Raw genomic sequence first — 27,348 nt, 5'->3', positions numbered from 1 at the left:
GGGTTAAAAATAACAATTCTCTGCTCTTTTGCTGAAAACTAGGAGGCCTGTAAATATATATATACAGTATAACACCGTCTGCGTATAATCTTTAGTGTTACTGTAAGAAAATGCGCAAGCAATCCGTGCAGCTGCGGCTTGCTTCAATTTATCAAACACAGGAAACGCGATATTAAATCGTACACTGAGGGAGGGAAAGGAACAATAAGCGAAGTCTTGGCTGGAATCGTCTCCCCGCCTCCCACTCCCCGGCCAACGCCTCTGTTCCGGCCCCACCCGGCGGGGCTGAGTCATCCCCGCCGCTCCGTCCGCAAATGGAAGTCGGGCCGGCCTGGCCCTGGCAACGCCGCAGATGGCGCGAGCGGGGACGGGAAGGGAAACGGGACTCGAGGCGCTCTCCGGCCCCCGCGCAATGACGCCTCGGGAAGAAATGACTCAAAGGGACGGACGGCCTTTTGCGCGCGCCAAACCATGGCCATTTAGCAGACATTGGGAGGCCGCGAGCCGTCTGAGCGAAATGCCAGTTTTGAGTTTTCCTTTCTTTCTTTTACGCACACAAAAAAACGAGGCCGAGTGATCTCTCTCTCTCTGCTTTTTGTGTAAGAGAGAGAGAGAAAGTTGAGCAGCTTTGCGTCGCGGGAAACCTTGGTGCCAGCACGAAAAACGCAACTGCTGGGAGGCAGGCGAGGGACATTCCTTTCGGCTGAGTAAAGCAGCCAGCCAGGCAGCCCTCCAGCCCAAACGCCAACGCCGAAGCAGGCCCACAGGCCTCCCTGGCCCCACGGCGCAAAGAGGCACCGCGAAGCGGAGCTCGCCGCTGTGCACACTCCCTCGAGGCGCCGGGCGGTGGCTCCTTTTCCGGTTCGAAAGGCGCCCCAAACCCGCGCGGCCGCAGCGACAAGCCTCCGAAACAGCAGCTGGATGCGAGGCCCCGACCGCCGCCGCCGCTCACAGCGCCCGTGCGTCTGTAAAGTCTTCTCCTGGGTGCAGGGATGGGGGGAACCTGTTGCATTGCAACTCCCGCCATCCCCGACCGTGGGTCATGCTGCTCCAGGGGGTGATGGGAACTGGGAACCCCACAACGTCCGGAGGGCTGCCCCACACTTGCTGGGAGGCAGCCTCATCCAAGTCTGGTTCTACGCAAAACTTGGGGACTTTCGGCGAGTTTAATGTAGCGAACCATGTATGGCACAGCCTCTTTGACACTTGAGACCCAGAGCCAGGTGCCTTTTGATTCATGAAGCTCCAAAGGGAAAAGTAGAGAGTGAACTCCTATGTAACAAACAACCCACCAAATTGCTTGTTTATTTAGAAAATGGTGACATGAAAAATCCCGCACAAGGTGGCCTTGGGGCAGGTACTCCTTTACAGCCAAGCCTACCCCCACAGGGTTGTTGCGGCAAAAGGATCTCATCCCAGGGATCAAGTTTGGGAGCAGGTGCATATTGCCCATAGGAAGTGGGGAGAGCGCCCTACAGACATGCCCTCGGGAAAGCCCACTCAGATGCAACTCAAGATCCCCACTGCTCCCCATCTGTTGCAATGAGTGCAGGCTTCTTGAGGTTGAAGCGAGGGAGGGCCAGTTCTGCTACTGTGCAGAGCCCTTGCACAATTCCAGCTTCGTTCCTAGCCGATCTGGGTCAGACGCCATCTCGGGACATGCGGCCCCCCCCCCCAGTCTTCCAAGATGCCATGAGATCAATGGGGTTCTCTGTTCACCAGTGGGATGGATAGCTTCAAAGGAAGCAAATGAAAATCAGCAGACTGGAGTGTGTGTGCCACTTGGTGAGAGACGAAAGCCTTGGGCTCTGGCCCCGCCCTGCCACACACACACACACTCTTCCCTTGCTAGCAAAGGAGCCGGTAACTTCCCAACGCCCTTGCCGAAACAGGGAGGAAACAGCAGCTGCCCCTGCTTGCCAACCTGCCCACAATTCACATGGCTCAGCCTGTGTACACATGCTCCGTCCCTCCCATTTCCAACCATACCACTTTCAGAACTTTCCCAGCGGAATCCAGGATACGCAAGAGAGCCTCCACACAACCTCGGGGTGCCAGCTCAGGTTTTGCAAAAGCCTTGCATCCAAAATGGCCCCTGCAAGCTGGAGAGGTTCAGCATATTCTTCAGAGCCAGTATCAAGTTGTAGGCCTGGAATAATTCCTGCCCAGAAGTCAACAAAAGGCTCTCTGGCTGAGGAGGGTGACGCAGCCTTTGCTCACCTGGTGCCCTCCAGATGTTTTGGACAGCAATTCCCATGAGTCCCAGGCCAGCACAGTTGTCTTGGGCTGCAACTCCCATCATACATATGCACTCGCTGGGGCTGATGGGAGTCCTAGCCCTAAACAGTCAGAGGGGGTCTAGGTCGGCACAGTGCAAAGACCTGGGAGCAGGCCCTCAGTGTCACTCACGTCCAAGCAACCCAACAAAGAGGCTTTTTAAAAGGTTGGCTCCAAGTCACTAACACGGGTATATGGGAGCAATCAAGGCAGTAGGTTGCTGTCAACTTAGGCGTGCGTGCATGCTGCCAGCTTCACAAAATGTTCCTTAACTGAGCCATCAAAGTACAATATCCGACACTCATTTCAGAAACCAACATTCAAGCCGCTTCCCTTGGCTATCAAACTCTGTCGCCTCAAGTCACATTTTTACACTCTACATCTCTTACCAGTGGTGCACTGACACTCCTCATAATGTAAATGCCACCTTGCTAGAACAATGCAAAGTCCCATCTCTCCCAGCATCCTGAAGAGAGATTCCTTCTGGGGCGCTCTCAAGCATGGCACGGCAGCAACAGCTACCCCACTTCTGCACCCTTGGTAATCGAGAGGCAGACTGCCTTTCAACAAAGGTTCAAAGCTCTTGCAGATAATAGCTATTGGTAATTTTTACTGCATTAGTAAATTGATAGACCTACCCAGGGATTTTCCCACTCCCTAGCCAAAGTAAAATAAATCTCACTTTCTGCAAACACACACACTCGCCTCAGCAACTTGAATATTCAAAACAAAGTAAAATATTGAACTTTATGGGCAGAATATTTGCTTACTAATATTTGTACGGGCACCACAGCTCACAAGCAGAGCCACACACTTTGCATGCAGCTGTGGCACCTACAAAGTTTGCATATGGCAGAGCTGGGATGCCCCTTCTGTCTGAACAACAGAGTAGACCAGCCTCATTCGGCCTGGTGCCATCCAGATGTTCTCTAGACTACTAAGCCAGGCCAGTTGTCGTGGCCTGGAATCCAATGCTGGCTAGGGCTGATGAGAGTTGCAGTCCAGAACAAGAGGGCAGAACCAGGTTGAGAGAGGCTGGAGGTGAGAATACTGTGTTGGATGAACCAATGCTACAATTTAAGCCTAGTACAGGCTCATGTGCTATTGGAGAAGAGCCACAGAGGGCACGCTTTGCATGCAGAAAATTCTAGGTTACCAGTTCCTGCTGGCATCTCCAACTGCCTGACTCAGTAAGGTGTAGTACACACCAGCCTGTAATGTGAACCCTCCTTTCCACTCCTCCGCTCAATGGCACAGTTCAAAGGGTCCCGAAAGCTTCTCCGCCAGGCTGGGTAAGGCTTTTGAATCCACCCTCCCAGCAGCTGAAATCTATTCTGCTCCAAGATATAATAGGAGGTATTGTGAGGTCTCTGTTTGAACAGATCAGCCTCACCCAGCCCAGGCACAACAGAAGACAGCTTTTTATTATTTTGGCTTGCAGATAGAAACCCTGGATAATTATTTACAGTGCAGGCCAAAGAGAGCGCTGGTTCTGTTTTGCATGAGGCAGAGGGAGCTGGGTGAGCTTTGCAAGCAGAGAAAGAAGCCTGGCAGCTGCAACAGAAGGCAGCTTTTGGCTAGGTTTTGGGATAAATGAGTCACCACCCCTTTAAAAGGGGGAGATGTTGGCTGCAGTGGGATTGATTGACGTGGCACTGAGGGCTGGAAAGACCACTGCTCTGCTGCCTGGGTCAGAAATAGGAACAGCCATGTGCCCAGAATTGCCATATGGGCAGCTGCCAGAAATGGTGGGCATAAATTTAGAACAGGATTAGGCAAATTCATGAAGGAGAGAAGGTTGACAGGCATCCATTAGCCATTAACTAAACCTCCATGCTCAAGAGCTGTTTACCTCTGAATAATAGACGTTCAGAATATAGATACTGAGGATATAAAATGTGGTCAAACCATTGCCTTCATGCCCAGCTTGAAAGTATTAAAGAAGAATCTGCCTGATCACCATTGAAGGCAGAGGTGGGTGAACCCAGGTGTATTTTTTCTCATTTTCACGTAAAAATGTCATGGCCGGTGTTATTGTTTATTGATCTATCTCTTTTGGAAGGCAGCAGGGAGACCTAACACCACCACAGCATTTCTAAGAAAATACGGTGACATTCCGAGAACACTCTGCACATGCTTAAACACTGTGTTGTGAAAATGTCATGTGACTCAGGTGATTATCCTCTTGCAAGGACACTGCATAAATAGCTCCTGCCCACATGACAACCAAACATCCAACTTCTCAGGAAAGTGAGAGACGCGGAAAATATTTTCAGGAGCACAATGCTGGTTCCTTGATCTTGCTGCAAAAGGAGCTGGCTCTCGCTCAAGTCAGAAAGGTCACCTTGCTGGCCCTTTCTTCCTCAGCCGTGTGGGCAACCCTTTTTCCACACCAAGGCATGCCACCATCTGCAGCTGGCACGGCACCCAGTGTGTGGGAGCCTCTTTCCTGGAGGGGGGCTGTCCCCAGGGTGTGGCGGGCACTTTGCCACGTTGCAAGAATTCGGGGCCAGCCTTCTGCTGGAGACTGTAAACAGAGTTTTCTTGCCGGTTGGCACAAAGCTCTGGCACATGCTCAAGAGACAGGCGAGAACAGACCAACCTGGCTGCGTTCCCCCACGTTGGTCCGTTGCCGGTTCTTCACAATATGTTTTTATTGGTTCTATTAATACCCACCATGCCAGAAAGGACACCTTCCTTCCTCTTGCCCACATCTGACAATCACGGGGCTTAACAAGGACATTTCTAACTGAACTGTTTTCCTCGACTCTTTCCCAATCAGATCGATTCCATTTCTATAAATGTGTTCGTTAGCAAAAACCCAAACACAGGTGCTTTCTAGGTATTAAAGGAAGTGAGACAATTTCATCCTTTTTAAGGCAGCATTTGCACCATACATTTAAAGCTCTCTATCACTTTAAACAGTCATTGCTTCTCCCCTCAAAATCCTGGGAAGTGTAATTTGTTAATGGTGTTCAGAGTTGTTATTCCTCTTGCAGAGATACAATTCCTAGAGTGGTTTAACAAGCCATCCCTCTTCCCAGGGAACTCTGGGAATTGCAGCTCTGGGAGGGGGACAACAACTCTCTGCACCCAAGCTATACTTCTCAGTATTATAATTTTTTTATGGGGGGGGAGCCCTAACTGTTTAAAATGGTAACACAGCACGCTAAATTTATAGTGCGAATGTGGTCTAAGTTACCTCTTTGTGCTAGAAGGATAGGACATTTTTAATGTGCCCCTCAACTGATTGCTCAGTAGTGGACTGCATACTTTGTCTGCAGATGGTCCTCTGGCATTGCCAGGTGCTGCTGGGAAAGCCTCCCTGCCTGAGACCCTGGAGTGCAGCTGCCAGTCCGTGTAGGCAATACTCAGCTAGATGGCCCAATGGTCTGAGTCAGTAGAAGGCAGTTTCTTTATATGAATAAAGTTTGCCCTCAGTATCTAAAAACGATATGGGTGTTATATTGGAGTGGATGAAATGAATATTGTTTATATATAGTGGACGGACGAAGAATGGGAAGTCCCCCTACCTTCTGAATTTTATTTTCTCTCTTAACAACTTTTCTATTTCTTCTTCTTTATTACGCACTCTTTATGTTTTTATTGTATTTAGACCAAAGCCTTAGTTTGGACACAAAAAGGGACAAGAGATTTGATAGTAAGTTTTGTATTTTTTTTCTTTATAAGTCCTAATACAATTTAAAATATAAAAATGGGATCACGCTCACTTATAACTTTGGATTAATCAGCTATCAAAACATGCAGCCTTACTCAAGTGTGCTGATTATTACATCAAGCTTGCAGGAGACAGAGGGTGGGGGCAAGGCAGAAAGCACTTGTAAAAACAATGCACACCTCTTCAGCATCCCCCAAGATAGCTAAGGATGGTCTGGGTAGACAAAGGAGCTGGCTCAGCCCACACAAGAGTCAAGGTCTAATCTGCAAGGAAGTCTAAACTTTCAGAAAGATCTTGGGAAGACTCCACACACTCAAGGCCAGGAGCCAGAGGGCAATTCCCTCCTGGCGCACATGGCTCAACCACTGTGGCTTAAGAAGAACGGGCTGCTGGATCTGGCCAAAGGGGGGCCCATCTAGTCCTGCACCCTGTTCTCAGTGGCCAACCAGATGTCCCCAATGGGACACCCACAAGCAGAACCCAAGCACAACAACACTGCTTCCCAAAGTGGAGGGAGAACATAGCCACTGATGGCAAGGAAAAGCTTCGGGACTCATGTAGCTCTTTTCCTCTTATCCACATGCCAGTGTAATTGATGTAGTTATCTATAAACAGCTGTATTGCATGTACCTAATGAAAGAGGTTAGCTCAGGGGCCTGCAGCCGTCCAGGTATTGTTGAACTTGAAACTGAGAGAGGGGGGAGAGAAGGGAACTCCGGTGGTTGTTGTTTTGCTTCCCCTGCACTGTCTCAGCTTTGTGGCTATAAATGTGGATGCACAGAGCAACGGTTTCAGACACAACTGAGCCAGATTGGCAGCTGGCCCAACGTGGCAGCGCAGAGCTTTGCTGCTGGGTAGGCAGCCCGGTTCCCCAGCCTCACTGCCAAGAGAGCCACTCCCCAAAGTGGCATTCATGGGTGTCGGATCACATGTCCAGGCCGGCGGCCGCTTTGGCTCCTGACCACGCTGGAGGAAGTAAGCAGCTGAGGCCAGAGAAAGCAATGCCTTCCTTTCCAGGGAGAAGTCGCTGCCTTTTAACATTGCCTTTTTGAAAAGTATACCAGCTCAAAGCTATCTGAAAAAGAGCACGGAATCAGACATGTTCTAAGGCCACGCTCCCTTAATTGCAACCTTCCAGAGGCCACATGTGAGTGGGTAGGGCCAGAGGCAAAAGTAGGCAGGGCAACCGATGTGAATTTGAATATTTGAACAGTAGGCTAGGTTTTATTACACATTTTCAAAGACACTTCTCTTTCCTCCTCTGCCTAAACAAGCAAGATGCAGTGTCAGAGTTCAAGGACACATTGAAGTCGGGTGTAATCATTCCAGTTGCAAAGTGGTGGCCGTGGTTCAGGAGGGTATGTGGCCAAGGGAGAGTCCCGAGGGCCAGATAGAAAGGCTGGAGGCCATATTTGTCACCTGGGTCCAAGGTTCCCCCTCCTTATAGTATGGGCAGAACACAGGGTGATGGGGGGTTGCACAGCTGTGTGTCCATTAGGGGCAAAACTAGGCTTTATTTCACCAGGGTCAAAGACCCAGTTTGGCACACACACCCCATGCACATTTACATTTGCGCGCACACACACACACACACACACACACACTGGGAGACAACAGCATCTTTCTGGAGGCTTCACCCAGGGCAAAAAAAACCATGGCCACCCCCTCCATAGCTATAGCACATGCCTCCCATGTGAAACTGGGTAACACTAGAAGCAATCTCAGCTGCGTTTCAGTCAGGAAACCTCCACAGCCCCAAATAATGTGATCTACCCAGGTGTCAAGATTTTGACCTATGCTTTCAAGGGTCTTGCCTGCTTCCTCGATGTCTCAGGAGGACTAAAATTTCCAGGCAAAGTGAGAAACCACGAGGACACTCAGTTTTGAGAGCTTTGCTAGTCACTCTCTTTCCTTGTGAACCATCTGGGCTGCACCCTGGGGTACCCACCTTGGCCATGCTCTGCCCACCTGGTGGAGTCCCCTCCACTCCCAACAACATCCCACTCCCTATCTAGGAGATTCCACCCCTGGATTCCCAAGGCTGGAGCTACCACCAGAGACACAGAAACCCTCACTAGGACACAAGTCGGTGCATTCCAAAGTTGCCACAGCTGCGAAGGAGAAGAAAAAGGAGGAAAGCAGCCAGTTGTTCCGGCTGACACAATGGACCCATTGAAGGAGGAGAAAGAGAAGCAGCAATTGTGGGACAGGTGGACAGCTCAAGATCTACAAGTCACTTAAAAACCCTTCTCCTGCTGCTGGGATTTGGGTAGACTGAATGCAAGAGGCATGAAGGCTAGAGATGAAAGACAGACAGACAGAAGCATAGACTGTGCAAAATGGAGCAGAATGCTTGGGGAAGGGCCTTTTTTATCTTAGCAGATCAAGGCAAAGGTATTTGTCCACATAGTTCCATAATAGGCCACTCGCTCACACAGCTCAATCTTGACTGTCAAGAGCATGGTTCCACCAAGTTGAAGAAAGCACAACCAGAGAACAAGTCAGTCTGGGTGTTGAAACAAACCTAGTGCAGGAGGTCAGATCTCCCAACAGGGAGGGAGGGTATGTGTGTGTGTGTGTTTTAAAACTTCAAAGCAGCTGGGCAAGGGGAGGAGGCTCCAGTTGCTATCAGAGAGTCTCTCTGCAGCTGCTTTGAAATAAACACAGTGGGGGTCGAGATCTGAGGACTGATAGCCCCTCCACCCATTATAAGGCAGGTGGGAGATGCACTGCCAGCTCCCTTGCAGATTAGAAGAACTTTCTGGCCTGGTGCATTAGCAAGAGCTGCTGCATTAGCAAGAGCTTTGAACCATCCAGACGCCCCATCAAGGAAAGCAGAATTCTGCAACCTGTAAAAATTATGCAAATGACGGAATTCACCAGGGCCGGTCCTAGAATGAGGCAGAGAGTGGAGGAGAATGCTCTTTTGCTCAGGTCCTGCATCTTATTGGCCGCTATGGGAACAGAATGTTGGACTAGATGGGCCAGTGGCCTGATCCGGCAAGCTCCTGTGTTCTTATGCTTCAGCTGCCAGTGCCAGTAGCAGGAATGAGGTAGGTATGGAAGGGGGATGCCATCTGGCCCTGCACATCACCTGCTCATTCTGCAAAAATCTGCCCAGCTGGAAGTTGGGCTGGAAGTTGAGGAGCAGAGAAGGCAGCAAGGCAGCCCTGCAATCTCCCACCAGACCTTACTCAGAAGCTTTTGAGCAAAGCCACATGCTATAACTCTTGCTCTTTGGAGAAAAAGCAAGGTGCTTTTGAGATGCCAAATCCTGTGCTTGCAGGTGGAAGCTGCAGAAGACCCCGAACCCTTATTTTGTAAGTCAATGGAGACTCCTCGCGCAACAAGCAACACACACATGGAACGAACCACACAAACCTGTGGTCAGATCAGCTGCTCATGTGGCACCAGTCCTACAAGCAACCTGGCTTCATGGATCCCAGTCCCAACAGAGAACTAACAGCTGGTTCTCTGGAGATACTGCTCTTATACATGGATGTTCCATTTTAGTATGTTGGTAAAAGGGTGTTGAAGTAAGCACTTGGCAAAAGAAAGTGAGAGGAAGCAAAATTCTCTCTCCACCCTCCCTCCCTTCACCCAAGCCTCTATACCAGGCATAAGCAAACTCGGCCCTCCAGATGTTTTGGGACTACAACTCCCATCATCCCTAGCTAACAGGACCAGTGGTCAGGGATGATGGGAGTTGTAGTCCCAAAACATCTGGAGGGCCGAGTTTGCAGATGCCTGCTCTATACGCTGTCCCTCTAATCACAGGCCTGCCATTGCCACCCCCTTCTCCCGCCCCCCTCCCCGAGAAAATGAGCCAAGTTCTCATCCCCAACCAAATCTTCAGAGCTGTGCAGGATAATCTGTTGCTCTGACTCACATCCTGCCAATTGAAACATGCCCACTGTGGATATAAAACACCCCCCTTACATAGCCAGAAGCCAACAATTTCACACACCCACACCCACACCCACACACACACACACACACAGCACTGCTTCCTTCTCCTCACTCGCTCCCTTGTCTCCTGAAAGGACCTCAACTGCTGAGAAGTGCTTCTGCGTAGAGACAAAGGCCTGGATCTTGAAGCAAACAACCTGTGCCTGGGCTACCCTGCTCCTGCCATTAGGTCACATTCACACCATACATTTAAAGCACTGTTTCCCCTTTTAAATGTATGGTGCAAAACCAGGGAAATTTATTAGTAGAAATGGAGAATCAAGAAGATCAACTGAAAGAGGTGTGGGAAAAGGAGACAACAGGGCAGATAGATAGTCAAAGCTGGAGAGAAATATGGGAGAATCGTACGTTGAAAATGTTGTCCATAAGAAGAAAATTATTATAAATTAGTTTGGAGGTGGTATTTAACACCAGTCAGATCAAATCAAATAAACAAGGAATATTCAGTGTTATGTTGGAGGGGATGCTAGGAAACCAGGAATTATGCTCGCATGTGGTGGGGGTATAAACATGTACAATTTTTCTGGCAAAGGGTGTTTAAGGAGATAACAGAAATCACTGGGTTAAAGCTGACCAAAAGTCTATAGATAGCATTATCAATTTACGATGGGGTGGAAGATTCGCAGGCTATGAAGGACTTGCTTGCAAATTTATTGATAGCTGCACAAATCACTATAGCTAGGAAGTGGAAGGGGCAAGCAGAATATAAAATGGAAAAATGGTATAAAGAGGTGTGGGATATAGCTATTAATGATAAATTGACATGGGCCATTAAGGTTAGTCGGGGAATATGCAGGAGAAATGATTGAGGTGATATGGAAGGTGTTTGTGGAATTTGTACTGTTAAAATGGAAAAGGGTCAAACCATTGCAAGAGGTGTTGACATTTTGGGAGGTTGGATAGTTACAATGGAATGGTCTTGGTGGTGGGGTGCACATTTTTATTCTTATTTATGATTATTACTTTGTCAAAATAAGATAACAAAATTAAAAAGCACTGTAATGCCACTTTAAACAGTTACAGCTTCCCACAAAGTATTCTGGGAGCTGGAGTTTGCTAAAGGTGCTAGGAAGGGTTTGGAAGCCCCTATTCCGCCCCCCCGCCATTCCCAGAGTAGTTTAACAGTCAATTCCTCTTCACAAGGAACTCTGGGAACTATAACTCTGAGGGAAACGGGGGTCTTTAAACACCTCTTGGCAAACTACAGCTCCCAGGATTCTGGGAAGGAAGCTGTTTTAAAATGGTATCAAGGTGCTTCAAAATATATGGTGTGACAATGTCAAGGAGAGACTGAAAATACTCACCTGTGGTGGCATTGCTGCTTCCTACAGAATTTCTCTGCTCAGTTTACCATCACCACCTTCTCTCCCTTGTCACGGACTCTGGAGGCTCTGCCAAGATAGTTTAACCTCCCACTTCCTTTAAAACTGCTTAATGCAGGTTTTAATGCAGCAGACTTTCAACACCACCACCTTTGCATCACAACACCAGACCAGTATTAGAAACTGAGATATGAAATCTGGAGCTAAATGGCACCTTAAATCCAGGGTTATGGGCGCAACAACAGAATGACTAGGCGCGCTTCCCCCCGGCCTCCCAAAGCTGAAAATGAATGAACTGCAGCTAAAATATTATGTTCATTTTTTCACATGCTCTAGTCCTTCCCCTGCCCACCCCCCAAATATTCTTAAGATGGTCAGTCTCTTCTTCAGTCTTCAGAGAGTACTGTAGCTGGAAGTGGCGAGGCAGAAAAAGTCCCCCCTTTCCTTCCAGTCTGAGGTTTTAATCAGAAATCTTAGGCGCAGTACTGTGCCCAGAGCTCAGAAACGGTTCGTGCTAATGAAATTCCCAGTTGCAAAATGCGCCTACAACAATGGGAGTTTTGAACACTACACCAGACTACATTTGGTTGTAGGAAGAGGTCTTAGGTGACATCCATAACACCATACATTTAAAGCACACAGATGCCTTCAAAGATACCCGGGAACTGTAGTTTGCAATTCACAGCTGCAGCTCCCAGCACCTTTAGCAAAGTACAGTTGCCAAGATTACTTGGGGGAAGCTGGGTGCTTTAAAGGTGCTTTTCATGTATGGTGTACAGGCTCTTTGGAGAAATGAGACAGTTCATCTGCACAACTCTGCATGAGCCAGACCGCTCCTTAAGAGCTTTCCAATGTGGAAAAAGAAAAAGCAAAATCAACACGCTCCGAGAGCTCAAACTTCTGCAAGGAAGCCTCTCGCAGCCAATTGGCTCATTCAAACCCAGCAAGAGAGCAGAGTCCGTTTCTGCGGGAAGGAAGCATGCTTGTCCCATGCGTCACACAGGGGGGAAAATCACCCCAAAGGGAGCGAGAGCTCTGTAAAACCCTATAAAGCTTTTGGAATGCAAGAAGTCCCGGGTTCAAGCCCCAGGTAATGCTGGGGAGGTCCCCTGGGGAGTCAGCATGGCCCTTACTGAGATAGTTGGGCACTTGGTTTGACTCCATATAAGGCAACTTATTGTGTTCGCCACGGACAGGGGGAAAAAGAATCACATCAGTTTGGGGCAGGAATGGCAAAAGGTCTGAAATAGGTAATACAAAATTTCTGTTGCCTTTGAAAGGATGCAGATATTGGGGTGGGGTGAAAACTGGTCTTCCTGCATTTTCCCTTACATAGCCTACACTGTCTTAGGAATGGCTACCTTCTGCTCCAAGTAGGTAAGCCACCATTCACCATGCGTAGAACCTCCTTGTCCAGAGGCACTGTACCTCTTTAGTTCTAGGTGCCAAGAGACCAACCTATTGACCCCAGCATGTCCTGCTTGGCAGCACCCACAATGTGCTATTATTATGAGTTGCATTTGGATCCCACTTTTTTCTCCAAGGAGCTCAAGGTGGCATTCATGGTTCTCCCCCTTCCTCAATTAATACCCAGAGCAAGCCTGCAAGGTAGGTTAGGCTGAGATGCAGCGATTTGACCCCTGGTCTCCCAGGTCCTAGTAGTATGTGTCCCATTATAGAAGAGATTGGGGGACCTGTGTCCCCTGCCAGATATTTTGGACTGCAACTCCCAGCAAACGCATCAAGGACATCCATGCTGGCTGGGGCTGATGGGAGTTGAGGTCCAAAACATTTAGAGGTGCATGTGAGGTTGGGGGAAGCTGTCATCCATTATAATGCTGTATCCCCATCCTATTAAGCCTCCTGAACAGAACAGACCCACGAGCCATTCAAACAAAGAAGCATCTGGAGGCACGATTACCTGGAAGGGCTGGCCAATAGTGCGAGTCTCGGGCGCAGCTCCTTGCAGGCTGCAAAACATCCCAGAGAGATGAGCTTCTTCTCCCAGGCTTCCGCATACAGATGCCAACCTCCAAATTCAGTGTCACGTTAATTATGGGGGAAATCTGTTGCAGGTAGCAAAAATGTGACACAGAAGCAGCTGCTGTCACTTCACAACACTTTCAGGCTTTTGCAAACTACTCATGGCATGCTTCCAAGCATTTCCAAACAACAAAAAAGGCTGGAAGCTTTTTAAAAACAAACTTTTTCGAAACTCAGCAGAGGTCTCAGGAAGTTTCTCTGTGCAGGTGGGAGCAAAATCTCATGATATGCAGTGCATGGTATTCCACCAGCTCTCTGTTCTTCTCTCCACATAAAGAGAGATAAAGACGAGGGAACCATGATGGGGAGGAAACCTGCCCCAAGATAATGCTGGCGAGCCTGTCTGCTCCAACATTTATTCTTCCAGGGAGAACGGTCTGAATGCATTCACACCTTTATAATGAGAACTGCAATCTTGGCTTTAATAAGGAGCTGGGACTCTCAGAAACCAAAACAACCGTTCTGTTCTCAGGGCCACACAGAAGATGGAGAATCATCAATGACCTTCTGGAACTACGGAGTCAAAATAAGGGACTCGTTGGCTATGATCTGAGCTCTCTTCCCATGCTGGGATTAATATTTTTTTAGAGTGAGGATGACATGTTAAAGACCCACATTCTGCAAAACTTAGTAAGCGTGGATGCAACCCAAAGTGGTAATGAGAAAGGATCTCAAGAATTGCACTCAGACATTTCTGTCTCTCTGCGAAGGTTAATAGGCACAGCTTTGAAGAATGGAGGAGTCAGAAAACACAAGAAAGCTCTCTCTACACCCCCATCCCACCCCATCCCCGGCCCCTCTCTCCTCTTCACCCGCTGAAACGTGAGGGCAGCAGATCCCTGGTAAAGAACTGGCTGTTCCAAAGTGTGGTTTTGGATGCAAGGGGAAGAAAGCAGAAGGAATCAATTAGGATCTGAACAAGAGCCCCACCCAAAAGCCATCGAGGAAGCTGCTCAGGCAAGGACTGGGAGAGCTACAAACTGCTTTTTTATTTTGTATATTTTATTTATTACTACTACTACTATTACTACTACTCTATTATTGTTAGTAAAAGGTTGGTTTCCTCGTTTCCTGCTATTTGTCATGGGCAAATAACTACCCTGATTTTGTCTATGTCTGGGGGCATTCAGGAGGTTAACTTTTTAAAATAATGTAGCTCCTGTACCAGCTAATAAATTTTATTGACTGTGTTGGGAGGACGCAGACTACATATCACACTTGCTACAGAACCACTGTAACTCAGGGGCAAGCAGCGCCATGGCACCCAAATGCGTCACAATGAATTCTTAATGGCTTTGGTGAATTATTAAATGAAGAGCAGCATCAAACAGGAGGCAGAGCAGGGGAGGGGCTGCTTAACCCTCTCCTCACAGTTCCTTCATGCCCCAAGATCTAGCCCCCTACGCTGGTTGCTTTTGCCCCTGCAGGGCTCCAGCTGAATGCTTAGGGCTAAAATATGCATCTGAAACCCTGGCATGGGGAAGAAGGGTTGAAGGAATGAGCAGAACAGCAGCCAATAGGAGAAAAATTAAGCATCGCCCTCACCCTACCGCTCCCAAGGGTTACAGCCTCCCAAGGGTGCTTTTCTTTCTTTTCTTGTATAATTCAAAGGAACTTCCTAGACCTCCCTTGCTTCTTCCCATTCATTCCATGTGTCTAATATAACTCACATAGGGGTGTTATTTTAACACCAATTGTGGGCAGATATTAACACCAATTGTAGGCAGTAGGTACTATCATGTTCCTTGTCTTGGAGCAGCAGTTGTTCTCAGAAAAAGCGCAAACTGGATTCATTGTTAAATTAAACAGACAACCGCTTTCCAGGTTTTCTGACTGGGATCTCTCATAGACCTACCTGGAGATCTTGGGAATTAAACCAGGGACCTTCTGCATGCGAAGCTGATGTTCTACCACAGAGCTATGGCCCTTTGCTGCCAGTGGTGTAACAGAACCTGGGGGGAGCAAGTTCTGAAACTGCGGCAGGTGAAGCTACCTGAGAAGGGCTCCTGTGAGTGATGCCTTGGCCCGATGGCACACATGCAGCCTCATTCTATTGTCTATATAAAGGAAGAGAACAGGGCCCTGGGCTCAGAGAAACCTCAGGGATGAAAGGGTGACAAGTTAAGTGCTTTGAGGAATTTATTTACTTGGCATGAAAATAAATAGGCAGCATCAAGGCTTTGTGAGGGAAGGTAAACAAGAGACACAGAAACAGCAGCTTCCTAAAATTGTGGTATGGTAATGGCAGGATGATATTTTGTCAAGGTTCCTGGCATGTAAGAGGGAAGGAAATGCACAATCCAAACCAAAGTTTTGCATAGGGGAACCATTCCTTCCCACAGGATTTGGTTTTCAGCGGCTGAATTCCCCCACCCATGACCGGCCATATTTGACCCAGAATGCACTCAAGGCATTGGATTATGGATTCAAACTGCCAGCAAAGAGATTTCGCCAAGCCCATCGTTGTGGCTGAATGTCACGTTTCGCCTGAGGAAGGAGGCGCCAGAAGGGGCACTGGAGGGAACAAACACACACACAAACACACACACAACAACCAACCCACTTTGCTTTAAAATGGCACGTGAACAGGCAGGATCTTGGATTGCCAGCAACAAGCCACCAAGAATCCCAAATCCTTGGAATAAACGCTTCTTGCCGGAGCAGAAGGGCGTTGGCCACAGCCATGAGTCATAAACGGTTCTGGCACAGAGTGCCAAGCATGTGCTCCGCCCTTTCAAATCCAAACCGCTGGCTGGTTTCTATGAAGTGGCCAATCCAGAGCTTCCACAGCAGCATCCCTAGTTCCCATTGGCCCACTAGAAGATGCCGAGAGCAGGGGCTGATGGGAAGCCTCACCCATTAGGCACACGTGAGGGGTGCAGGGCTGCCCCGGCTTTGTCTGTAGCCATTTCTGTCTGGGGACTGGCGTGAGCCTTGAAGTGCCATGCCTTTACCAGGCTCCCCTGCTGCCTAGCTTTCATACTTTTCCAGGCTCCCTTACTGCCTTGGCTTTTAACATGCATCCCGGTGAGGTCTCTAGGAAGGCAGAGTATGTAGCACATAAAACCCATTCACTCTTTACTATGGGGAGGAGATTAGAATCCAGAGTAGCACATGGAGATGCAGGTTCCAATCCTGACAGCCTTGTCCAAATCATGCACTCCAGTCCTAAACTACTTTGCAGGGTACTTGTAAAGACAAATGCAACTTTATACACGCAGGGCATGATTCAAATTTATTCAGTGTTGCTCTAACCTGCTACAGATACCCAAGAGGGGAAAGGGTGCATCTTGCACTGATCAGCTTCCCTGTAGAATCGCGGCACTCACCCATGCCCACAAACCACAAGCTACGGGGCCTTTCCTGGGCTTTTTACATCTGTTGCAGGCAATTGCATTTTAAAGAATGTCACACATTCCAGGTAGAATTTTGTAAAAAGGTGACACGTGTGCAATCAAGACAAACAGAAGAAGGTGCCTCTTATCAGGTCCGGCCAATGGCCCACCATGCCTGGAATTGTCTATTCTGCCTGACAGCAGCAACGATGGCTTTCTGGAGCATAGCTCGGTGGTCTGCATGTCCCAGGTTCAATCCCTGGCATCTCCAGGTAGGGTTGTGAAAGAGCCCTGTTGGAAACCCAGGAGCGCCACTAGCCAGTCAGTGTAGACAACAATGAGCTAGATCAGAATCTCCAGCTGTTTTTGGACTACAATTCCCACCATCCCTGACCACTGGGTCCTGCAAGCCGAGGATTATGGGAGTTGTAGTCCAAAAACAGCTGGTGACCCAAGTTTGGGAAACCCTGAGCTAGATGGATCAATGGTCTAACTCTGCATGAGGCAGTTTCCTATGTTCCACTTCTGTTTTGAGATCCAGCTGAACCATGGAAAACTTGTATTCTACCACCAAGCTTCAGGCCATTCCATACATCATGCTGAGCAAACAAAGCCACACAGGGGAGGGTCTGATAAACAGCAATTGGTGGTAAGAGTCAAAGTCTGACTTACATACAAAGCTAATTTATTTCAGTATCACTGCCCACCCACACCAACACAAGGCATTTCTGGCAAATCGACAGCCTGAGAACAGGGGCGGGAGTTGAGGAGCAGCCAGCTTCATCAGGTTTAGTAAAACTTCCTTGCCTGCTCACCTGGAAACAATCCTTACTCGACACAGGTGAGTAAGCAAGTGGTTATAATATGAGCACAATATACCTGGATATCAGATGCTGGGGATAGACAAGAGGAAGCCACACACCCTTTTATGCCCAGCATATAAACTCCCTGGACACTTCTGGCTAACCACTGCTGGAAACAGAAGGCTGGGCCTTTGGACCGAATAGAACAAGGCATTCAAAGTACAGTGCACATGGCCCTAAGATTTAAGGGGAGCCTGGAACCTGATTCAAGTGTTAGGGCTCAAGGCATAGAGCATGCCAACAAAGAAAAAGTGCCTCTGAGCATGCATGAACAAATTTTTGCTCCCCACCAAGTTAACTACAAAGCTCCTTTAGAACCACAGGGGCTCTGTTGCTGCAGCAAACCTGCTCAGCAACTCTGGCCTCTCTCCAGGCTGTTTAATGACAACTCAGCCTATGGCTGTTTGGAGCTTCCTTGTGTTCCTTTCTTGTAGCACATACCTGGACGTGCCCACAAAAGTCCTCCAAGAACACAGTCCTCCAGCACAGATCATAGATCACAGAATTGTAGAGTTGGAAGGGACCCCAAGAATCATCTAGTCCAACCCCCTGCAATGCAGGAATATGCAGCCCATATGGGAATCGAAGCTGCAACCTTGGCATTATCAGCACCACGCTCTAAGCAACTGAGCTGCTGGTCTGACTCTCTAGGCAACCAAGAACTCTTGCAGCGAGTGGTTCGCCAAGATATAACTTGTACTGGCCTGTTTGGGAGTCCTGGTCACCTCCTTCGCCAGCCACTGCTCAAGGGGGCTATTCTGACTAAATGGCGATGTCGCCAAAGGGGAAGGGTCAGTCAAGAAATGTTGCAGGGGTGGGAATTACCTTAAGGACGCGGAAGATCAGTGTGGCCACAGGGAAGATCTCAGGAATGGGTGGGGGGCAGTGTGTGCTGCATTGTGGGGTTAAGGTAAGCAAGAGCGTTGGGGAGACTATCCGCTGTTATAGGGAAGAGCTGCAAAGAAGCTCATTTTTTTTACCGAGTCAAAAATTAAAGATTAAAAACTAGCATGATCCGCTGTGTATCTGTCACTGCACTCTAACTGGGACGGATGTCTCCCATTTGTGTCCTGGCACAGGTGGGTATTTCAACATGATCAAAGTTACAATGGGCTATTGATTATGGCAAGGGTGGCTAACCTCTCACCCAGGAGGGAGGCCTGATGCAGACCCCCAAGACCCAACTGATTTGGCAGTGGCAAAAAGGTAAAAATTAAAGTGGGCTCCTCTCCACTCAGCTACTTGATGGAGAATGCCAGAATACGTGCTTGTCGCCAAGTCCTGATGTATTTACTTCTGGTTCTCATGGTCACAATGATAAGCTGGAGAAAGCTAACAAAAGCATCAGAAACTAGGGGCACGCCAGCCTCGAAGAGACAGACCACATCCTACCCGGCTTCCTAACCGCGGGAACCATTTGTTTGCCTCTCTGCTTTCAAACAAGAGTCTTGGACAACAGTTAAGAGAAGAAAATCAGCTGCACAAAGCTGATAGTTGCCTTGCCAGGGTGCAAGCCGAGTCTGGGTGGCAGAGATACCGAGTGGCTGTTTCCACCCAGTCTCCAGATTAATGTACTCCTGGATATTATTGAATGCCTACTTGTATGCCCTGTTGCACTCTGTGGGGCCTAGCATGCAATGCAAGTCAGGCACCCTAACTACTAAAAAGCCACTCCGAGGGGGATCCACTGGCCAGTCAAAAAGAGAGAAAATCCATTCCTGAGACAGGGCAAGTGTAATGCAAAACTGATATTCTATTATTATTATTATTATTAACCACCAAATATCAGAGTGCAAGGCACAAACGGAAAGGAACTGAAAGCTGGTGAATCAAGAATTCTAGAGACTCCAATGCGAGCGATATGTTCAAAGGGGAAACAATTGTTACGGATGGGGAGACTTCGGCACGCAGCATGCTTTGATCTTTGTAAAAGCTATCACTAAAAGGGGAACAGCTTGCAAGGTAGAGGACTTTGCTTCCGACCACAGGTGGGGCCCTTCAGCCGCCTCACCCCCACGCAATGTCTAGCTCTCCCCCCCCCCCCAGCTCCGCCGGGGAATTTCTATTTGTCCTTCGAAATCAATGAATTACGATTGTAGTTTCCCTTCGGCTGACTCACACTGCCTCTTGTTTGCAGTCTCAAAACATTTGCTGCCTCCCCTGGCAACCGCTATTGCCGAGCTGTCGGACGAGGCAGGCAGGCAAACAGGTTAATTGCAAAGGAAAACCTTTTGCAACCAGCCTTGCAAAAACAGAAAGACAGGTAGCCGGTGCCCCACGGGAGGAGACGCAAAAGGGCCCCATGTGCTGCTGTTTGTGGCACAAAGCACACGGTTGTCAAGACCCGACGCGTGGGCTGCAAAGCCTGCCTGCTTCTGGGGCACAGCACAATGGCTGACAAAATAGACACCTGGCAGCTAGACGGGACTTCCAAAAATATTCCCTGCTGCTCCGAGTTTGTCTACTCCTACAGAAGAGAGGCAAAGCTACAGAACATGCAAGTGCAGTTGACAACAACTGTTTCTTTTCGCATTAGTTAAATTGTAGTTAAGCACAGGAGCATATTAAAGAAGTGGCAACTGTGGTTAGACGCCCCATGAAACACACCGAACTGCTATCAAGCCATAATCTGAGGCTTGCAGTATGAATCATATCAGCCACAGCATACCAATGCCGATGAATCTTCAACCAGGTTGGGGGCAGAGGAGAATAAAAGACACACCTGTAATGTCCCTACCTCCTATTTCTCAAGTGAACATGCAGCTCCCTGTGCTTCTCCCGGGGATGGAAAGGGGTTAGTTTAACCTCTGCTTTGCTAGTAAAACTGAATTACTGTGTGGCGAAATGATGCATGTCTAAAATGTGTGTCACCAACATGAAAAGTTTGGAAGCTCTGCAGTAAGGGATATTAAGTCCTACAGCTCACTTGGGGTGATCAGGAATAAACACCAGATGACCAGGCAGGTCTTTATAAAAGCTTGGCCAGAAAGAATGGGTTTATGCAGGCAAACAAGCCAGCAAAAACCCTTGCGCTGCGGCAACTTGGGTGGAATTAACTGCAAACCATTCCTTGCCCTGTCTCTGTCTCTGACTATTATTATTACAGTGGTACCTCAGGTTACATACGCTTCAGGTTACATACTCTGCTAACCCAGAAATAGTGCTTCAGGTTAAGAACTTTGCTTCAGGTTGAGAACAGAAATTGTGCTCCGGCAGCGCAGCAGCAGCAGGAGGCCCCATTGGCTAAAGTGGTGCTTTAGGTTAAGAACAGTTTCAGATTAAATACGGACCTCCGGAACGAATTAAGTACTTAACCCAAGGTACCACTGTAGTATTATTATTATTATTATTATTATTATTATTATTATTATTATTATTATTTCAGTTGTCATTCACACAGTGCATTTCAAATCTGTAAAATGCTTTGCAGACATTGTTTTAATAACCTGTACCACAGCCTTATCAGATAGAAATATTGGCCTATCATCCCAATTTGGCAGATGAGGGACCAAGCTAAAGACCAACTAAGGCTGCAACTCTGAGCACAGACAGCTGGGAGCAAACCCCTCTGAAATAAATGGGGCTTAGATGTGAAAATTAAACGCATGTGGGTCTGGGCTGCAAGGCCACCCAGGGAGCTTGAGTCACAACCTGGGAAGTTCATCTGAGTACTTCAGAGGTAATCTGAGGCAAGGCAGATTCACCCGCCTTCCCCAGCTGGTGCCCCCCAGATGTCTGGAACTACAACTTCCATCGGTGCTGCAATGGCTGCACTGACTGGGGCTGATGGGAGTTGTAGTCCAAAACATCTGGAGGGTGAAACAGGCTGGGGAAGGTTATCTTGGGTAATCTGCAACTTTTTCCTGGTATGCTACATGCATGCAATTATGAAACTTATGTTCAGGCTTGGTTTTGAAGTGCTTTATGGAGCACTTGCAAGTGGTGGGGAATGCAGCCTCCCCCCCCCAAATGCCCACATAAAGAGCAGCCGCTCAGCACCTAGTGCTGCAGCCTTTTCAAATGATTCTGCCACACATGGCACAACAGACCCATGATCTAAATGGAGACAGGCTCACATTGCCATTGAGATGAGCACAAAGTTATCTAAAGCGAGATCTGCAATGGGACACATGCAGGTTAAATATAAAACTGAGCTGCATGCAGGCGGCATCTGCAAAAGACATTATTTCTGGGAAAGGGACTCTGCAATTTACTCAGAAAGGACCCAACGACTCACCTCCCCCGCCCTCACTTCTAAGGCTTCTCAGCAGAGAAGGCTAGGAAGCCACAGCAAAGCCAAAAGCTGTAGGAAAATGAGACTGGCCTGCAGACTTTGGCATAAGGCTGCTGTAGCCTCCACACTCCCTGCTGCCTATCAGAGTTCAGTTACCTCCTGAAGCCGAATACTGGCAGGGAAGGCAGGAGGAAAGAAGGTACAGTTGTTCAGCATGCAAGCACAGCACTATCAAACCATGCAGGGCAGAACACAGTTACTACAGCTGCACCTTGGTTCCTTTAAAACAAAAAACCTCCATGTTGAGTTTTGAAGTTCCTAGTCCTTCTGGTTCAAGAGCAAAAAAACCCCCAAAAAACAAAACTATAACAAAACTCAGCACTGAGAGAACACAAAAAACTATTTTGAAATTAGAGGTTGTGAGGAAGTGGGGGGGGGGGACTATAGGCTATAGTTCCTGCTCCTTTGCTATGACCACCAGGTCTTCCCCTCTGCACAGCCTGTTTCTCTGCAAGTCTGAACTCACATTCTCCAGCACATGCCTAAGAAACGTGGAGGAGATGCATTCCCCACCCCCGGGCCCACCACAAAAATGCAGCCAACGCACAGTAACTGAGCGTGTGGCGCAATCTGCCCAGTGTGCACAATTTATTCCAGTTGCAGAAATTTAGGATGAGCGGAGTGGAAAAAATATATAATCGCATAATTCCTCCACCGCACCCGAATCGACTATTTGAGCCAACACAGAAAAGGCTGCGTAGGAAAAATCTAAAACGGAGACAATGAAGGTCAGAACGGGCGCAAATTCAGCAAGCAGTTTTTTAAATCAGATGCACCCCTGGATGGAAAAGGGTTCAGCTTGAGTAAAAGTGGTCATAGGTGGGCACTTCAGAACAGAATGTTCTCCTCTCCAACCAGCAGAGCAGCAAACATAGTTTGGTTCTACTGAAGATAGAACTTGCTAAGCTTAGAAGTCCAGGGAATCCTCCAAGAGAATGAAGGGTGTGCCTTGATAAGAGAAGCACCTATCCCACAGTCTGCCCCAAGAGCTTGCTGACATTTCCTGGGGCCCCCAAACCCAGTGGTGATCTGCCACACAGAGGCTTTTGGCAAACCACTCAGACAATTCATGAGACAGCCACATACACAAATAGTCCTTGCCCAATTTGGAGTGGAGACTAAGCTGTGTATACACACTCTCATTCAAGTCTGCACTCAATGCGCTCCTAGCTGCTGGTAAGGGAAGCGGTGTGCGCACAACACGAGCCACAGTCCACATCTATCCTGACGTTTCTTGTGAAATATTGCATTTTAATGCACTTTCCCCCAAACCAGCTTGGCTCCAAATTGAGAAAACAAATGACCCAGCTGTGTTTTAAGCCAGCTTGAGTTGTTTTCAACCAAGCCTTACTCAGAGTGAATCCATGGAAATTAATGGAGCCACCTCAGCAATGCCCATTCATTCCAGTGGGATAGGCAACGCGGTGCCCTCCAGATGTTCTTGGACTAGAACGCCCATTGTTCCTCTCCACTGGCCATGCTGACTAGGGCTGACAGGAGCTGGAGTCAAACATCTGGAGAGCACCACACTGAGGACCCCTTAATCTGGTCAACACAAGGAGGGGGCAATTTATGAAATCTTAATGGAGACGATTATGCATGGCCTCATTGCCGGCACCAAAGCCCTCCCCTGTGCTTGCTCCCCAATGCACCCAAAACCAGGACATGGATACAAAATATTAATTTTGATGGCATTGGTGGAAATTTAAGAGAGTTTTTTTAAAAATTCTGATTACTCCAAGATATTCTGAACAGAACACAGCTACAGTGCCAAGGAGAATAAAGCTGGGGTCCTTGCCCCCAGCTCCCTTTCTAAGTTTGGGGGATCCATCCAACTATTGTTTAAGATACACTGGCCACATACCACAGAGATAAACTTTCCACTGCCAAACTGGGAATTCCAGGCAGCCGCGACAGATACCACAATGCCAACCGCACAACCAATTGCCCACAAAAGAGGAAAAGAAAGTGTTCATTGTCAAGCCTGAACGTGAGCTTGGGGAAGAATATGCCGCCTCCTCCTGTGCCCACAACAGAGTCGCAGTCTTCCCAGCTAGAGAATGACATTCTTTGCCCTCCCAGCTCATATGATGGCTGCCAGCTTCCATGCCCGCTTTGGTCCCTGCCCAAAATCCTTGTGGGCCACAATCCACTGGCCTTACGCTTTTGACGCAATCCTGACTACGTACTCCAAAACGTGCAAAGGTGTGTATGGGATTTTCTCTTTTTTGGGGGGGGGGAGCTGAGGAAAACGCTGTTTGGACCAAGGAAGCTTCCCTCCACCCGGGGTCCCTGGGCGAGCGCCCCTAGCCAGCCCCTTCCTGGGCGCCCTACCTGGCCTTGAGCTCCTTGAACTCCTCGCGGACTTTGCTCAGCTCCAGCTGGAGGCGCGCCCGCTCCTTGGCCACCGAATCGAGCGTCTTGCGGGCGTCGGCCAGCTCCGCCTCGTAGGCCGACTTGATGCCGGTGACCTCGCGGCTCACCTCCTCCTCGGACTCGGTGATGCGCAGCCGGAGCCCGGCGTTCTCGGACTCGAGGGAGCGCACCTTGTCGATGTAGATGGCCAGGCGGTCGTTCAGCTCCTGCAAATCCTCCTTCTCCTGCAGGCGGGTGATGCGGGCCGGCGAGAGCGGGGTCGAGGTGCCCCCGCTCCGGGTGCTCCTCTTCTGGCCGGGGGTCTCCATGGCGCAGGCGGGGGTTCGGGCCCTGGCGGACGAGGACGACGAGGGAAGCGGCGGCGGCACTGGAGGAAGCAGAAGAATTCCAACGCACCTCGGCTCTCCAAGTGACAGGCGGTCTGAGTCACGGGCTTGGAGGGCAGCTCATATAGCTTTGGGAAAAGGCGGGGGAGGCTGGGAAAGAGGAGGGGAGGGGCTAGGCAAATAGAACCAGCCCCTTATTTGCATAGTTAAAGGAAAACTGCCCAGGACTGGGGTTTCATCACATTCTCTGATGCTTCCCTTCTTCGTCCGCCTCCCTCCTCCCGATCTGCTTTGCCTTCCCCTCCGCTCAGGGAGTTTCGACGTTCCAGAGAGCAAGGAGCCTGTGTGCCTAGTGGTTAGAGCAGCCTTTTCTCAGGCGGCGTTGGAATGCAGCGCCCACCATCGCAAGCTAGCAGAGAAGGTGGTCAGGGATGATGGGAGCTGTAGTCCAACAGCGTATGCGGACCCAAGGTTGAGAAAGGCTGGGTTCGTTGGAAGGGACCCTGAGCACCATCTAGTCCAACCCCCTGCAATGCAGGAAGATGCATGCAGCTGCCCCATACGGGGATCGAACCTGCAACCTTGGCATTAACTGCAGCATCACGCTCTGAGCTATCCAGACGAGGGTTCGAATCCCCATGCATAGGAAAGCTCCCAGTCGCCGGCTCTCAGCCTAGCCTACCTCGCAGGGTAGGATTATGCCTAGGGGATTAAGTGAGGAGGTGGGATGGGGAGAACCATGTGCGCCCCCTCGAGCTCCTTGAAGAATAAAAAGGTGCGGTATGGAGAATGCAACAAATAAGGGCCAGTTGTTTCTGTGTGGGTATGGGAAGCAGGAATGCAAACGGTGCAGGTCTTACACTGAAAGGGGGTGGCGAACTTATCTAGAGGACAGCACGGTTGCCGGGGAGTGCTACTCTGGATCTCCCCACTCCAAAATAAAAACAAACAAAAATACCTTATACTGCAGCCCCAAAAGCAGATCCACATTGCCAAAATAGATGCATCTCTGGAAACCCCCGGGAGAGCGGGCCGATGTACTTACCCCTCTCGTAAAGGAGCTAAGAAGCTTTCCTTTTTCAACTCTCCACATTAAAAGGGCCAGAACGAATTCTCCACCCCTGACCAGTAGCAAGAACTGAAAGAGAAGTCGACTCCACGCTACAGCCGCACACCATGCATTTAAAACACTCCCAAGAGTCCTGGAAACTGTAGTTTACCTGTCACAGGGATACAGTTATCAGCAGCCTTCACTACTGTTCCAGGATTCAGAGGCTGGCAGTGCAGAGACTGTGAGTGAGTGAGTGAGTGAGAGATGTGTTTTAACTGTATTTGGAACCTCCACAGCTGGAATAATTTGCTCCAAATTATCAGGACTCTCTCATTGCAGCCTCCTTTCTGCAGCCAATGACAGTCCACACTGGGTCAACCCTGCGAAAAGATTCTGCCTTTCCTCACTTGGCTTGTAGGTAGCCTTGAGAGGCTGCCATCTTCGGATGCTCTTGTGCACTTTTTGGCACTGGAGCAGGGCGCTGGCCGGGGGAGGGCAAGTGAAGCTTTGAAACTGCTTTGTCCTCAGTGCCCAAAAGATGGGGCTGGTTTAACTTGTCTAAGAGTCGTTCCCTTCTCCTCAGGGACCCCCTGGGAGTTTTAGTTTTCTGAAGGGGCCCAAATCAGTAATAGAAAAGACCAGCACACTCACTAAACTATAATTCCCACAATTCCAGGGTGGGGTGGGGTAGGGATGGTAAATCATTATATTCATCTAGTATAATTTTGGTATGCAAATATGCCTTCGCTTGGGAGAAATGGTCTCTTCACCGAGCTACAATTCCCAGAATTTCCTGGGAAGAGTGATTGGTTATTAAACCACTCAGAAAATTATAGCTTTGTGGAGGGAATAGGGACCTCCTAGCAACTCTCAGCACCCTTAACAAACTACATTTCCCAGGATTCTTTGGGGGAAGACATGACTGCTTAAAGTGGTACCACGGTGCTTTAAATGTATAGGGCAGAAGATGGAACCTATTCAGTTTCACTAGGTTCGATGGAGCTTACATCCACATAAAGCTGCGACAAAGAGTCAGATTCCAAGCATATCCACAGCTTTGGGTGCAGGGATCCAAAATCACTGCTCAAGCATATATATATATATATATATATATATATATATATATATATACATACATATATACACATACATACACACCCACCCACACACACCCTCATATATTTAATTTGAGATCTGAGGAAAAGAGAAATGAAAATATGAAGAATGGTGAGGAAGTCTGGTAAAATGTTCACACAGCCTTCCCCAAAAGGAAAAGAAACAAGATGATTTAGCAGGTACTGTCCCTAGTGTTATAAGAATTTTAAGGTTATATATATATTAGATGTTCATAAATGTACCAAGCAAACCCATCAAAATATGTAAACCACATGTCTGAAACCCACAGAAAATTCCTGAAACCATTTTCTCTCTCCCAAAATGACCTCAAATATTTCTCTGCAAGGTCGAAGGAAATGGGAAATCTCCCCATTGTCTCTTCCACAAATCCTGTCTTAAGGGCACATTTAAGATATGAATAGGGTGAGCCCAAATAATGTAATCAGTTATCATTCTCAGGTAACCTGGAAGACAGGTTTTCTGCTGTAGACCGCCTCTTCTGTGATGTAGGTATGATGTATCTGGGTGGTGCTCTTGGGGTCCAGGACGGGCCATTTAAAATGTCTATATAAGGCACGGCTAAGCAAACTAAGTCCCGGGGGCCGGATTCGGCCCAATTGCCTTCTCAATCCGGCCCACAGATGGTCCGGGAATTAGCATGTTTTTACATGAGTAGAATGTGTCCTTTTATTTAAAA

General features: G+C 48.6%; 2 protein-coding genes across 5 annotated transcripts in view; both read right to left on the bottom strand.

Annotated features, from left to right (window-relative positions):
* LOC128403475 (ras-related protein Rab-11A-like) overlaps positions 1-27,348 on the bottom strand; it is a 211,216-nt gene that overhangs the window by 73,587 nt on the left and 110,281 nt on the right. The gene's annotated exons all lie outside the window — the stretch shown is intronic.
* LMNA (lamin A/C) overlaps positions 1-27,348 on the bottom strand; it is a 79,819-nt gene that overhangs the window by 19,372 nt on the left and 33,099 nt on the right. Inside the window, exon 1 of one of the 4 annotated variants that reach the window (XM_053368264.1) lies at positions 24,117-24,952. The exons of 1 other annotated variant lie outside the window; for it this stretch is intronic. In XM_053368264.1, coding sequence (XP_053224239.1) covers positions 24,117-24,466 — 350 coding nt within the window. In that variant the 5' untranslated portion in view covers positions 24,467-24,952. Of the gene's footprint in view, positions 1-24,116; positions 24,953-27,348 lie in introns of those variants that run through there. 2 more of the 4 variants (XM_053368262.1, XM_053368263.1) reach the window with 2 other exon arrangements.

This window comes from Podarcis raffonei, chromosome 16 (assembly GCF_027172205.1).
Source record: "Podarcis raffonei isolate rPodRaf1 chromosome 16, rPodRaf1.pri, whole genome shotgun sequence".
Lineage (NCBI taxonomy): Eukaryota > Metazoa > Chordata > Lepidosauria > Squamata > Lacertidae > Podarcis > Podarcis raffonei.
The sequence above is the reverse complement of the archived record's forward strand: the minus strand, read 5'-3'. Positions and strand labels throughout refer to the sequence as shown.